The 14,746-nt window shown below is 35.8% G+C and overlaps 1 protein-coding gene across 1 annotated transcript in view; it reads right to left on the bottom strand.

The window, feature by feature from the left end:
* LOC150089765 (S-adenosylmethionine synthase-like) overlaps nucleotides 1-14,746 on the bottom strand; it is a 43,456-nt gene that overhangs the window by 20,467 nt on the left and 8,243 nt on the right. The window contains exons 3-6 of the mRNA XM_090368793.1: nucleotides 11,396-11,518; nucleotides 2,424-2,536; nucleotides 1,582-1,725; nucleotides 1,125-1,343 (exon numbers count right to left, since the gene is read on the bottom strand). Of these exons, the coding sequence (XP_090224919.1) occupies nucleotides 1,125-1,343; nucleotides 1,582-1,725; nucleotides 2,424-2,536; nucleotides 11,396-11,518 (599 nt within the window). The remainder of the gene's footprint in view (nucleotides 1-1,124; nucleotides 1,344-1,581; nucleotides 1,726-2,423; nucleotides 2,537-11,395; nucleotides 11,519-14,746) is intronic.

Genomic DNA, 14,746 nt, shown 5'->3' with positions numbered 1-14,746 from the left:
TGTAGACCACAAAGTTGGTACGGTACTCCTGGGTTATTGCTACCCATATGCAGTACTTTGCATTTGTCAATTTACAGGATAAAAAGCATGGTTTGCAACTGAAATGGGCCGGAGAATAAAAACTTACAGTACTACATAAACATAATCTTTAGGACAAAAAGTGATAAATATAATTGTTACTGGAGGTTGTTTTCTAGTAGTAGTATTTTGTGTCTATTTTATCTTCATTTTTATATTATATTATATTTCTCAGTCACTGAAAAAAAAAATTCATCAAATGAATGGAAGCTGTTTGTGAGCAATATGAAATTTGGCTCAGACGTCCACTGAATTCAGCCACCCTTGAATAATTTTTACAAGCCTTGTTTACGTGGTAGCATTAGACAGTCTTAGACAAGGGGTTATGGCTTTTTATCCTATAAATTGGTTTTTCATCCAGAAAATCGTCTAAAAAAGGTCATACACAATTATGGACACAATATACTGATGCCTTGTAGCCTTGGTTGCTTTGGCACTTGACACGTACCCAACCTAACCTAGAGTGGCAACACTGAAAATTTTCATCATTACAGATTTCAGAATCAATTATACACAGTTTTTCAAAAATTATTTTTGATATCCTTCATGTGTAATGGTATTGTTTGATGTAATTATTCTATAAAATTAAACGATTATTTAAACAGTTCTAAGAAGTGCTGGAGCTATTATGTGAAGGGAGCAAGCATCTAAAAATGCACCTAACTTAGTGCTGCGACTAAAGTCTCACAAAACGGTAATGAAGGAAGCCTTCGTATGGTGTGGAATAAATATTGATGCATATGTATAGCTCCAATAGCGAAATGCTTGATTATTTAATAGAATATGATATAATTATTTTTTATGTATTGTGCAGCCATAAATTATATTATGATTTTCAAAGATTATAACATCTTGTCAAAATTTAGAACCAATTTTACCACAGTAAAAAATAAACAGTTAATGATATTATTATATAACTTTTTGTCTCTGCACCATAAGAATGGCACGGTACATATTAAAATTTATTTGCCCTAGACAGATTTTCATTATTCGTTCAAGTGATCACAGTATTTTTATATATAATGAAAAAAAAAATTAACACTCACACTAGGCCCACCAGCAGTGAAGGAACCACAAGGATTAAGATGATATATTGTATCATCATCAAGATATTTGTTTGGAATTACGGTCATTATAACATGCTCCATCACTTCTTTTCGTACATCATCTACACTTATCTGTTCTGAATGTTGTGTAGACATCACAATGGTATGGACTCTAAGAGGAATTGCAGCACCATGATCAAAGTAATATTCACAGGTTACCTAAAAAATATTACTAACATTAGCTACACAGTAATCGTGTTAACATTACTGTTTTATATCCATTTGCAATCACAACTCAAATTGTAAGTTCTGCATATGATAAAATTAAATTTCTCTAGTTAAGAAACCTAATAAAATTGCCTCTTCAGACAATTCACACCATAATCTTGATCCTCATAACATATACAACTAAGTAATATTATAAAGCAATTCATGAGTTTATGATTCCTCCACTCACCTGACTCTTTGAATCTGGCCTTGCCCACCAAAACGTTCCATTTCTTCTTAGCGCAGATAGTTTTTCATTCAGCCTGTGAGCTAAAATCACAGTTAACGGCATACTTTCTTCTGTCTCATCAGTAGCATAACCAAACATCAGTCCCTGAAATATTAGATAATTTTGTTGCAAGAATTAGTTACACTAATTTGACTATACAGCTAACTTTCCAAATTCAATATAGTTTTACAGTAATGAAAGATGTGTAAAATTATTCCACCAAAATGGAACAATTTTTCTGAATTAGAGCAGTGTCAATAGCACATCCTGGAGTTTAATTTGCGGAAGAAGTGGAAGGAGGAGGGGCAGTTGCTGAGAATCAGCGACGCTCTTTTGATCAAGAGAAAATTCTTGTTCTTGCCTCAGCTGTTTTGCTTTTCACTTTGATCGAGTCTCTTTTGGGGAAAGAGACTCGATCAAAGTGAAGGGCATCGATCAAAGTCTCTTGCATGTAAGAATAGGATGAACATCTTTACATTCCTTACGTGCAAACACGTTCATCTTGTTCTTACATGCAGGGATATAAGAAAATATTTATTATTTCAAAATAAGAGCTCAAAAACACTTTTAATCACGTATAACAGTGGGTGCAGAGAGAGAGGGGGGGAACGGAATGCATCCAACATTACTTCACTTATGAAGAAAATTGCGTTTATTAATTGTTCATACATAAATCAATAAATGGGAGTATCGTGCTATTGATATCTCCAAAAGAAATACCAATTAATCAAGTAGGATACTTGTTGAATAGGTCAAATTGTAAACTACTGAACTTTAAATAAATAAATTTTTTGTACACTTACCTGATCACCTGCTCCTAGGTTCTCTTCATTCTTGTTATGATGCACTCCACTAGCAATTTCTAGATGTTGTTCTTCGATTGCCACCTCTACTTTGCAGTTCTTATAGTCAAGTCCTGATAAATTATTAAACTTTATGAGTGCAGAGTTTAGGAACTAATTTCTAAGTTTTAATTTTTCCCGATATTCCCTACAATAAATTTCTTCGTGAGCTTACAGTCTTGACAGAAAATATCTGTTTCGTTATCTGCTACACAAACGAATGAAACTCATTGTTTCATTTATTACTGAACTAGAAGAATCAAAGTGATATATATTGAAATCAAGTAATAATGCTTTCATCAAAATGCGAAGCATTTTGAAATGAGGAATTGTAGATCATCGTCTCTAGTGTTAAAAGTTTTTCATCAATGAAGACAATCCCATAATAACCACCTTCTATAAGTTGAAGAAGATATGAACCTATTAGCCTGATATCGTTTATGTTCAGTCAGTCAGTTACTTTCATTTAGATTTAGATTTATCAATAAATATGACTATATATGTTTTTTTCTTTTCTTATTATATTCATAATTAAATATAATTCTGTTCACTGTAACTCTGCCTTTCTTTCAAAGGCCCATAATATGAAATTCCCACTAAATTGGAACAGTTAACTCATAATGAGCACAAAATTTAGTTAAATAAAATGGGATAAACATATAAATGTATACACATCCATCTGAATCATAAGTTAAAAGCCATTTCATACATGTTAGATTTTTTAAAGGGTTTTTCCTGAACCGAACCCAAAAAAACGTTTTTTCGCCTATTGTCTCTTTTTCAAGCACAGTGAAACTTTCAGAATTGTGGAGATGCGAATAATCACCTCAGTCAGGGTCCAACATCAACCACACACTTTGGCCAGTTTATGCTGTTCACAAAAAACTACTAATAAATCACTTTATTTTATATACTATAATCGTTCCTTGCGTTTATTTTTAGAAATATATTTATTGAGAGCATTCTGTAGGTCTATAATTATAAATGATTTTTGGCAACATTGCTTTCCTATAGCATTTTTCATATGGAATTTCCTTCTATAGCATGCTTATACACTTTGTGAATGCTGCTGAATACTATATATTAAGGTTTGCGATTTGTGATAGGGGACCTTTTGAGCAGGGTGGGTTATTAAGCGTACTGAATTTTGGTTTTCGAACTCTAAAAAAATGTTCACATAAAAGCATCGATATATTTATTTCATTATGTATATATATATGAAAGCAAGCATGCTATGCCGAACTGCAGTATTATGTAATAATATTTTTACTGAATAATTTAAAAATAATTTAGAAATATAATAAATACATCATAAAATGTTAGAAATATATAAAAATAAAATACAATATACGCATCAACACAGATAGAATAAATGTAACAAGCTAAATGTAAATAGTGACTAATAAAGCGGTCTTAAAATGCACCAGTTGAAGTACGGTTTCATAAATTTATTGAAGTACAGTTTCCTTAAATTTGCGTGTATGAACTTTAAGATATTTTACTTGAGTCAGGAAGATTGACTTCGAAATGGGAGCTTGTTTCAGAAATTTACTTAGCTGATAAATCATGAGAAATCATTTTAAAGTAATATTTATTGAGAGCATTCTGTAAAATAAATGGCAACATTAAAATGATTAGAAATGAGTCCGGTAAATTTCTTCTTTTTTATCTCTAAATTATTTAAGATATTAATCGAATCATAACGCTTAACTTTTAACAAAAAAAATTCACACGCTCGACAATTCTAGCTGGTACAGCTTAGAGCCTACTCAGCTATGTACAGTAATTGTGTTGTGAAGGAAATGCATATTTACCATACGTGGGCCCTAACTGTTTGCTTCACTCACTGGCCAAAAAATTAGAAACCTTTATTCAATCACCTTTTGCCCTAAATTACAGTCCGTGCACGCAGAGGCATGGATTCCACTATGGGTCGGATGAAGTCCCGCTTCAGATTTGACCATTTTTCCATCAAGATATTTGTCAGCATCTGTACTGTAATGCGTAAAGAACTGCGAAGCCGAATTGCTCTTTTCAACATGTCCCACACATTCTCAACTGGATACAGAACTAGAGAATTAGGTGGCCAGGGTATATATTAGAAATCTTGCGAATATACCTCGAACTAGTCAGATGCAATTTTTGTACACAGTGGACAGTTGTGCTGTCGCATTGAAAGAACCCATTAAATTCCGATAAAAACGAAGCTATGCAGTTGAACTTGATCCGATAAGACAGAAATATATTTATTCGAGAACTTCAAACGATATCATACCCCATCGTACCAACAAAACATACCAATAGATCGTACCTACAGAACATATCCCATACCATAACATCACCTCCAGCCGCTTGAGTTGTGGACTTGAGACAGTCTGAATCATTCGTTGGCTGGTTCCACAGTCGAGTCTTGGTGTTAGCTGCACCACTCCAGTCGAATCGTTCGAATTTTACAGAAAAGAAGTGGCTTTCGTATAGGTACACGACTACCAAAAATCAGATCCTTCAACTCCCTCTGTATAGTTCGTTTGGAAACGGGCTTTTCTTTGCCTAAAGTTAATTTTTCGGTCATTTGCCTCACATTGGACCTTCCATTCTGAACACTGGACTCACAATTCACTTTAAATGCTTACGGTTTCGTTCTTGGAGTACCGACTTTCTGCGCATTTCTTCTTTTAAATGTTGCTAACTCCTTTCATCTTTATTTCATCGCATTTACTTTTGAGATGCTTGCTTTTGACGCCCCAGTGATTTCTTTTGTTTTCTTAATTGTAGCTCCTGCTAGACGTTCTCCAACAATAACACCTTTCCGAAAATTGGGACATGATCGACTAAGAAGGCACAATATTTACCTGATGCCAAGTAATTTGTATGATCATATCATGTGACAATTAACATTTGCATACTTTACATTTGATTATCTGTTGCTCCAGTTGCAAAAGGTTTCTAATTTTTTTGTCCAGTGAATGTTATATGGGAGGTGTTCATTTTGCTTTTAGAATTCTTCTGACTTTTCCTCTCACTTTATCGACGAATCTAAAACATAAAAGTTACATGCAGTCCACGATGCTCCAATTTGGCTATTATGTGGATTAAAAACGACATTACTAGAAAATTGGACTATAGTGAAATTATAGCCGATTTAGCATTAAATAAATCTGGCAAAATTTGTTTATATGTTATTAGCTTATAGCATAAACTGTGCAGATTTTTATACTTTCGATTTTAAATAAGTTTTAAGTTATTACGCAATAAATACTTTTTTTGGAATTTGTAATTCATTATTATGTCATTATGCTTAGCTATTCCTAAATATTGAACGTTTTCGCTCATTCTAAACCTTTTTTATTATTATTAAAAAATAATAAACTATAGTATCCACCAGAGGCGCCTCTGCTGCCTTCGAAAGTGCTGACTAATTAATGGTGAAAAACTCAATAACAAGTTTTGGGATATATAAACCACCTTACTATTATTTATGAAACGAGGCATTCACACTCCTGTCTTGTTTCCGTTACTTTGGATTAGCGCAAATGTAGTTCAGGGCACATCTTTGCAGAGTCATACTGCGATTTTTGCCCCCTCCCCCTTCAAAAATCTAAAACAACTTCTTCCCTCAGAATTTTATGTTGTATATCTTGGGCCAACTTGATCAGCATCGGGAGATTCTGAAGAAAATAATTACTTCCTCTTTACTGATGTATGTATACTATTGTTTTCTGGGACCAATGTCTGTAAATTGAGGGTATTTTAAATAATGACTTGTCTATTTTAAGGGATGAAAAATAAAATTTGAGTTTTCCTGTTAGAAAACTCAATATCTGATTAGCCCCTGCCCGATTAGCTCAATAGACACGTTTAATTAGCGAATATACCTGATCACCTAATTTCCCATACTTTACACGCGATCCAATACTACTTTGACTTTCATCACTGAGGTTTGTGTGGATATTCTTCCCAGTAATGAATGTAAGAGACTAAAAGAAATCTAACACACCGTTGGAGGATATTCAAGTGTCACTTTCAGTGCCGATCGCAATATACTGATCTCATAGCCTTAGCTGCTTAACGCACGCACACGTACTCACGCATATAACCTAACCACCTTCCAAAGGGTTACAGTAAGTTGGTCGATTCTCTATTACTTTGGAGATATATTTGCTTCTTAATTTTTTCTTATCTATGAACAAATTATATGGAAAGTTTGAAGAAATTCAAGCAGTTGCTCTTGACATTTTTTAGGAAACCTTCTAAATAAACTTCCATCTTTTGATCTGCATTCTAATTTTTGCAATTGGTTACCAGTATCCTCTCTGGCAGCCCACTTCTTCTGATAGTAGACGTCTATCCTTTTATTTCTCAAATAGTTGAGTTGAAGTTTCCCGTTCTGCTTTTCATACAGTCTCCTGCATATTACTTATCTTCTTCCATAATCGTATTCCATCTTCCAGTTTAATAAACCCTACTGTGCTCAAATACACCCCATCACTCCCTTAAATGCCAATCTTCGGGTAATTCAGTAGAGCGAACAAAACAGTTAAAACGGCGAAAACGAAAATACACTTATTTTTTATGCTCTGCATAAAAAAAAATGTTTTTTAATTTTTCTGCCCTACTACGGAATATTGTTCCCACAACCGTGATGTTTCTCCAAAACTCTTCTCGAGCTCCTAGACTCTACAAATAAATAAATAACAGTAATGAGGTTATATAATGACCCGTCTATTTGAAACACTCTACACTCTCTGTCACATAGATCTCTAGGCATTGTTTTTCTGAATTTGCATTTGTAATTCCACTTTCTCTCTCTCTCTCTTTCCAAACCAGTCAGAACAGGTGTGTCAACGTCCACTCTTCAACCCCCAAACTCAAAGAACTAACTCTTTTTTTCTCTTCCTCATTTATTCCTTCAATGTTTTGGAAGGAATTTTTGTACTTCATGTTTTTACTGAAAATGACAGTCTGCAGAAATTAAAGTCCAATGTAAACAAGTATCCTCTGTCTTCCCAACTTTCCATAGTCCCCTTAGTACGTTACATTATAATAACCTTTCTGCTTTATGGCTAACAGAAAGAAAACAAAATGTAAGTCTGCATTCTTCTGACGACTATGAGTAAGACAATACTATTGCTTACTCTCCAGCATTTTATAGTTGTGGTATTCTGATATTGCATTTCTTGAAGTTCAATATTGAAATCCTATTTCGATCAAATGTCCATGACAGTAATGCAGTTAATAGCGTCACTTTTCTCTTCTCATATCATAGGAAACAGACCTGAATTCACCTCACGGGCGATCTGGTTAAGAAACACAGTTTTTGGATGAGAGGAACTCTTACGATCCTTTTCCATAATCCCGCAAGTTACTTGGTTTCTGGCGAGGATCCCGGAAATAGATTTTCCAACTGGCAAAGCAGCCAAAGCCCACACTAAAATGCACGCAATTCATAGTCACGACACATTGATTCCTCATTACATTAATGATTTCTTATGGTGCAAATTATAAATGCCCCAATCTATTTTCATCAATGTCTAGTAATTCCACTAGTCAACAAAAATTAATTTTTTTCTGAATCTTGATACGAAATCCTAATTCCAAAAATGCAGTTCAAAACTTCTTAATCAAGTCTGAGCTTTTTATTAAGCCGTTATCATTTAAAAGGTCTCGCATCAGGCGCCGTAACCTGGCTTTTGGTTCATCCCACAGCGCCAGTTCTGCTTACCAAAAGTGGCCCACTGGGCACTCACATCCTTTCGTCCGGGCTTCGAGTCAAGCAAGCCGGACTTCTAACCCATTTAAAGTTTGAGAATAGGTTGAGGTCGTTTCGGCCCCAAGGCCTCTAATCATTCGCTTTACCGGATGAGACTGATACAATGTAACTGCTTACATATAATTGTAATTATAGGAAGCCGGTATATATGTTTCCAATAATAATATCAGTGATAGTAATGAAAATAAATGTCCCCACTTCTATAAACTCAAAGGCAAGTCATAAATGATATGTGAAATTACAGTATTAAAATGCTAGTTTTTGGAAAAATCAACCTGTAAATTGCTCAGCTGCCTTCTTCCTAGCCTAACTGTTTATTGTAACATCGATGTAAATACAAAAAACAAATCGATGTAAATACAAAAATGTTTATTGTAACCCCCTTTAGCCCCGAAAACAGTCGGAATTCTTCGTGACATGGACTCAATGAGATGTAAAAATCATGCTATAGGGATACTCGTCCACGTGGACTTAACTGCTTTCCACAATTTTTTCAAACTGGATGTTTAGAATCTCTGTTCTGAATCTCCGAATCTCCGTTCCACTCCCACAGGTGCTCAATCGAATTACGGTCTTGTGCTAGGGAGACCACCGCAGAATTCTCATATTCTAGGAATATGAGAGTGAATTTCTCACAATCTCAGCATAACTTTTGGCTTTGTAATATTGCGCATTATCCTATCGGAAGACTCTATTTGCAGATGGATATACTGCAGCCATTAAGGAATGCGCCTGGTCTGAAACTATTTCAAAATAACCCACAGCATCGAAATTTCCTTCCAGTTGGTTGTATCCAGGAGCCTAGTGTGCACCACGAAAACACTTCTCCACACTATTACACTGCCACCATCAGCCTGCATTGCTGACATTTGACAGGACGGGTCCATAGACTCCTGCTACTTTTGCCATATTTTTTCCTTCCATCAGAGTGGAACACTAGGAACAGTGACTGTCAGACAATGCAACGTTTTTCCAATTTTCACATGTGCGGTGTTAGTGTTTTGATCCAACTGTAACCGTAACTTTTGGTTTTTGCTGAGGGATTGAACCCAGCTCAGTCAGTTGGTTGTTGTAAGGTTTTATATACATGAGCAACTTAGCCCATATTGTGCCATATGTAATATGTCAGTAAATTGAGTGTGTTCTGTGGTCGATTTTCTGGGCGAAAAACCCGAGTTTCTAGGAGAAAAACAGTTCTATCCTCGCCTGAGATCGACTAACTCAGCCATGCCATGTTGCTAAAAGACCCATAAAAATTCCTCATGCTATTGACAGGATTTGAACTTGAGTTTTTACCACCCGGTGTGGACAGGACAGGACAGATTCGGCTCAGCAGTAGGATCCGATACCCCGTCCGTGACAAAGTACGATGAGTCGTGAGTTGTGAAATGCCTTCTTGGTTACCATTGTTGTGCTGTGCTGGGTTATCCTGAATGTCTTTTCAGCATTCCACCTTCCCTCCCTCCAGCCTGATAACATCCAACAATAGCGATGCTCTTGTGGGACGAGTTGTTCTGATAACGGGATCGCTGTTGGCTTGATGTCGTTGGGTTATTGAACCATTCTTGATACACCTGAGACATAATAGTTCTTGAAAACCTCAACAGGATTGCAGTTTCCGAGATATCTATACTTGGGACCGATTAAAGTGCCACGTTCAAAGTCGCTTAAATCGTTTGTCTTGCTCATTCTCGTACTGAATTGCACACATTCAGTGTTCCTACTTAGCTGCTCATTTGCTTTGTATTTCACTTATGAACACGTGATGCTATTAGTGAAAGAGTGCTCCATTTCATGACAAATGTGGGTCTGTGCCTGATAGAGTGCCCACTTAGCTTACCTAGTGACCGATTCCATTGCATTGAGAGTTAATTTGAGCCTGCGTTATATTTTTCTCCAATAATAAATTATTTTCCACCCGAACGTTGTTTCCCTAATAATGCCCCTGAGTTTTGTGGTAAATTAAACAGAAATCATTCTGTAAAACCCATCTAATAAACCAATCTTTCTGTGGCAAGCGGAGTAGTTATATTCCAGTCTTTACACTGGAGTATTTTTTCCCGTCAAAGCAGTATGAATTTGTAAAGAGCTTTTCACCGGTGTCCTGGTTTATCAGCCTCGGGCAGAGGTGTAAGTTTTTTGTGTTTTCTCCAAACAGATGGGTTTTTCATCCCTTAAAACAGACAAATTTCCCACTGAATATGCTTAATTTACTAACGCAATATAATGTGCAGTAGTGGCCTTGTCGCTTATTCAAGCAGCCCAGTTCACCCCAGCACTATAACTATGAAAAAGAAGAAAGCCAGTGATTTCTAAATTGCCAAAAAAGCGTTCTAAGACATTGTCCTTGTATCCAACAACATTGAGGGAGTTTGCCCTATTTTATGATACTTTATAAGTTTCTTTTACGCCGACAACCTGCGCTGAAAGAATCTGAAGATCTTTTTTTTTTTCGAAAAACTGGTTCCAAATAGAATTTTGAGGGAATAAGTGGACTGACTGTATTCACTAGGTAGTGCTGAAAGTCTAATTCCTTCATATGATCAAATATATTCGTACACACACAAATTGTATCTTGCATTTCAAGAAAAGTAGAAGCTCATTTGTTGTATCTTCTGAACAGAGAAGTTTTCTTTTCTTTTGATGAAGCACAAATTCTTAAATCTAGCCAACAAATCTCTGACTACCGCATTATTGACATTTCCAGAAAGGAGTCAAGGCTGTTGTGGTCGATTTACGTACAAAGCTCATGCTGCTCCTTTCAGCGAAAACAGAAAAATAAGATGACGATTTGAACATGCGTTGGTGCTTCGAATATTTGAGCAATTGAATTAATTATAACTACTGGCCGAGCGTTGTCCATGTTATTCATCTGTCCTCTTTTGATGCGTAGCTTGAATCTAAATAAAAAAAAAAGAAAAACTATATTAAATATAGTAAACTAGTGAAAATCAAAGCTAACAAGAAAACAGCAGAGTTGAGTAAATTGAGAATATCCTCCAGAAAGATTTTTTTTTTGTTGTTGTAAAAATCTGGGCGCGATGGAAAATTTTCAGCTGCATTTTTGAAATCAGCATATCGATATCACTTGAAAGGTATGAATTTCAAATACAAAATCATTGTTAATCAGCGTATTAAAGATGGCATAGCAATTAAAACGAACCTTTGTCTTTATCGTCATATCCCACATATTTTATAGTATCTCTCACAACTTGCTCGTGGTTCACATTGGCGGTTGAAGTGATTTCTCCACAAACGAGCACCTTACCTCCTTTGGTAACTGTTTCTAGAGTAAAAAAGAAGGGGAAAAAACATTGTTAGTTGTGTAATTTTTCATCGCAGAGCTGGATATTACTAGTAAAATTATTAAAGAGCAACAACATTTAGCCGATTATATTAAATTAGGCAATTTAATATAATGTGAATGAGAAGTTCTCCACCTACATGATGCTTATAGCTACATGAGCATGTTTACAGTGATGAGAGCTAGGGTTGACACTTCGAAATCTAAAATACTTGACGGACCTGGTAATCAGATCACATCTATGAATCCCATGGATGAATTTTGGCAAAGTCTTGTTGTTATTCTTGACCTATGCACGACTCGCTTACGGCCATTCCTCCATATTGTGTGTGGCAGCCTGAGCCAAAAAAATATTATAAATGCCTAGCATACTGGAAGCGATTACTCAAGAGTGGACCAAGGAAAACAGGCGTTGAGGTGTGGTGTACGCCGCAACGGAGGGCTGAAGTGGCCAAAACCATATTTGTTTCCAGAGAAAAGTTCCAGCATCTCTTTCTGTTTTGCAGTATGGATCATGCCTTTTGAGGCCATGATGACCATCATCGTGAGATCCAATGTTCATTACTTTCGAGGGACACAATTTTAAAACGGTTTTCGCAGGTCGGCCTCTAGGTGGGCTACCGGATCGAACCCATTGGTAAAAGGCATCCGGATCAAGTAGTCAATAATCTCGCTACTTCAATTGCAACAACTATCACTGGATGGCATCCCAGTATGTCGATGAACTACTCGAGGCACTCTATGTCAAAGAGTTGGGTGGACTGCGTATCAAAAAAAATTCATAAAAAGTTTAATAAAGTTTTTATAAAACACCTCCCAAAAAACGTTTATCCCTTTACGTCAGCGCATTATGAATAGTGAAATAAATTGAACAAACTTATCTGCGATAAAGAGTTAACTTTTCAAAAATTTCCCATTCAGTTCCTTAAGTTCTCATCTTAGTAATGTCCATTTTCATCTACAGTCCTGTAAGCTTTTTATAACAGGATACAGAACACTTTTCTCTCTGACCGTTATTTATTCTGGAGTTCCTCAAGGTTTTCATCTCTCCTCCCTTCTTTTCATACTGAATATTAATGACCGTCTTCTGTTCACTAAGAATCCTACCCGTTTTTCTGACGATAGTAAATTACATTTCACCTTCCAATTCAACAAACTTTTCTTTGCATTAATAACTACACCCTTTTGAATGTCCTCTACAAGTGCTGACCACATAATTTCCGATTGCGGGAAGAAAACAAACTTAGTTAATTTCAATCCTTTTAAAATCCAATCCCATGTTATTTCCCCCCCCCCCACAACAGAAAAAAAATCAAATCTTCTCCCAGAACTCTTGCTGTTAGCAACACTCAGATTTCTATACACGAACACTTCTTTGCTGGGAGCACCCCTTGGCGTTTAAGTTTTCTTAGCATAAGGTTATTAAAATTTCTTCTTCTGCTGAAAATATTGGATTTCCTCTTTCACTATAGCGATTATTTTTATTCTATACAGCTATTATCTACAAATAACAAAATGTCCAGATATGGAACATTATTCTCACATCAAAGGCGGGGAGCATGTTCTATTAAAATTCATCGAATCTATCCAGAAAATAGCAGTAAAGTTAATTAGTTAACTTTTTTGCAAACTTATTCTGCGCCTCATCATATAGCAGTTCAGTTTCTGCTTCATATCTATTTTACAGATGGGCATTGTTCTTCAGAATTAACGACTACAATTCGACATCTTTTTTTCAAACAGGTTCGTCCTATGCATCAAGAAGTCAACATCCATTCATATGCATCAAGAAGTCAGCATCCATTCATATGCATCAAGAAGCCAACATCTGTTCATATTTCAACTTCAGATTCATCCCTTCAACTTCTGTTTATTTAGAACAATCCTCCTTCCTCTGTTTCCTGAAAATTACTTCTACAAAAATGTCTATAGATTCTTGCTGTAGATTCCAATTTGTTTCGACGGTTGGAATTATCACGAAGAAATTAAGTAACTTAATGAATTTATCTTCACATTTCGTTAGGACTAGAGTGAAAAGAACAGAATATGACTTAAAAAAAAAAAACAACTTCATAAATATTTTAAATAAGTAAAAGAAATGAACTTTAATTAATTGAAATTTTGATGATTTGTGTGAGAAAAAAACAAAACAAAACAATAACATGGTCCCAAAATTGGAACCGTGCTTGACTACCAAAATGTAAAACAATAATTTTGTGTTCAGATCGTCCTAGAATAGTTATCCATTTCGAATAACACAGTTCCTCTTTTACTACATTATTATTATAACACTTTTTCTCCTTTGTGGGATTTTTTTCCCGTTCCGTGACGTGTACTGGTACTAAATGCATGGGGTGGTTGGTTGTGTCCGGTTACTATTATTATTATTATTACTGTTGGTTGGAAACTCTCTTATTATCCTGCAGGTTTTCAGGATTGTGGCTCTCTGGAGTTCCATGTAAGTGTTCTCTGGGAGACCTATTGCTGCTAGGTTCTTATGGAGGCTCTTTGTCACCATGTCACTGGTTGACACAGTGATCATGATAGCTATTGATTATTCCATATGACACATATCTTTTACTTTCTGTTCTAGGTCTGTGTATCTGCTGATCTTTTCCTCGTAGTTTTTTTTTTTTTTAGAAGGTTGCTGATGTTGGGCACCGCTATATCGATCAGGCAAGACGCCTTTTCCTTCTTGTCAATGAGGATTATGTCCAGTCTGTTGTACGGGGTCATCTTTTCCGCGATTAATGCACGGTCCTAGTATAGTTTGTGAGTAGGAGTCTCTAGTACGGCCTTGGGATTCATACTAGTAACGCTGTATATTTTCTTTGATCAAACTCATATTTTTGCGCTAGTTTATGATGTGCTATCCTCTCCACCCGGTCGTCTGTGAGTGTACTCCATCTGGGTGATCACTCTGCATCCTTCAGTAATGTGCTGGATTGTTTCTGGGGCCAGGTGACATCGTCGACATGTGTCATCTGTTACTCCGAGGTCCTTAGCCATGTATTTCGTGTAGTTCATGGTGTTCATTACGTTGATTACTTGATCTTGGCTGGAAATAATTAATCCTTCGATCTCAGAGAACAGCTTTCCATTATCTATATAATCTTGATGGATGTCATAGTAATGTCTGCCTTGGAGTGTTTTCTTCACCCATATTTCTGTGTTATTAGTATTATAATAAAATAATAATTATTATTAGTT

This window comes from Mastigoproctus giganteus, chromosome 2 (genome assembly GCF_048544385.1).
Source record: "Mastigoproctus giganteus isolate SK-2022 chromosome 2, ASM4854438v1, whole genome shotgun sequence".
NCBI classification, from domain to species: domain Eukaryota; kingdom Metazoa; phylum Arthropoda; class Arachnida; order Uropygi; family Thelyphonidae; genus Mastigoproctus; species Mastigoproctus giganteus.
The sequence above is the reverse complement of the archived record's forward strand: the minus strand, read 5'-3'. Positions and strand labels throughout refer to the sequence as shown.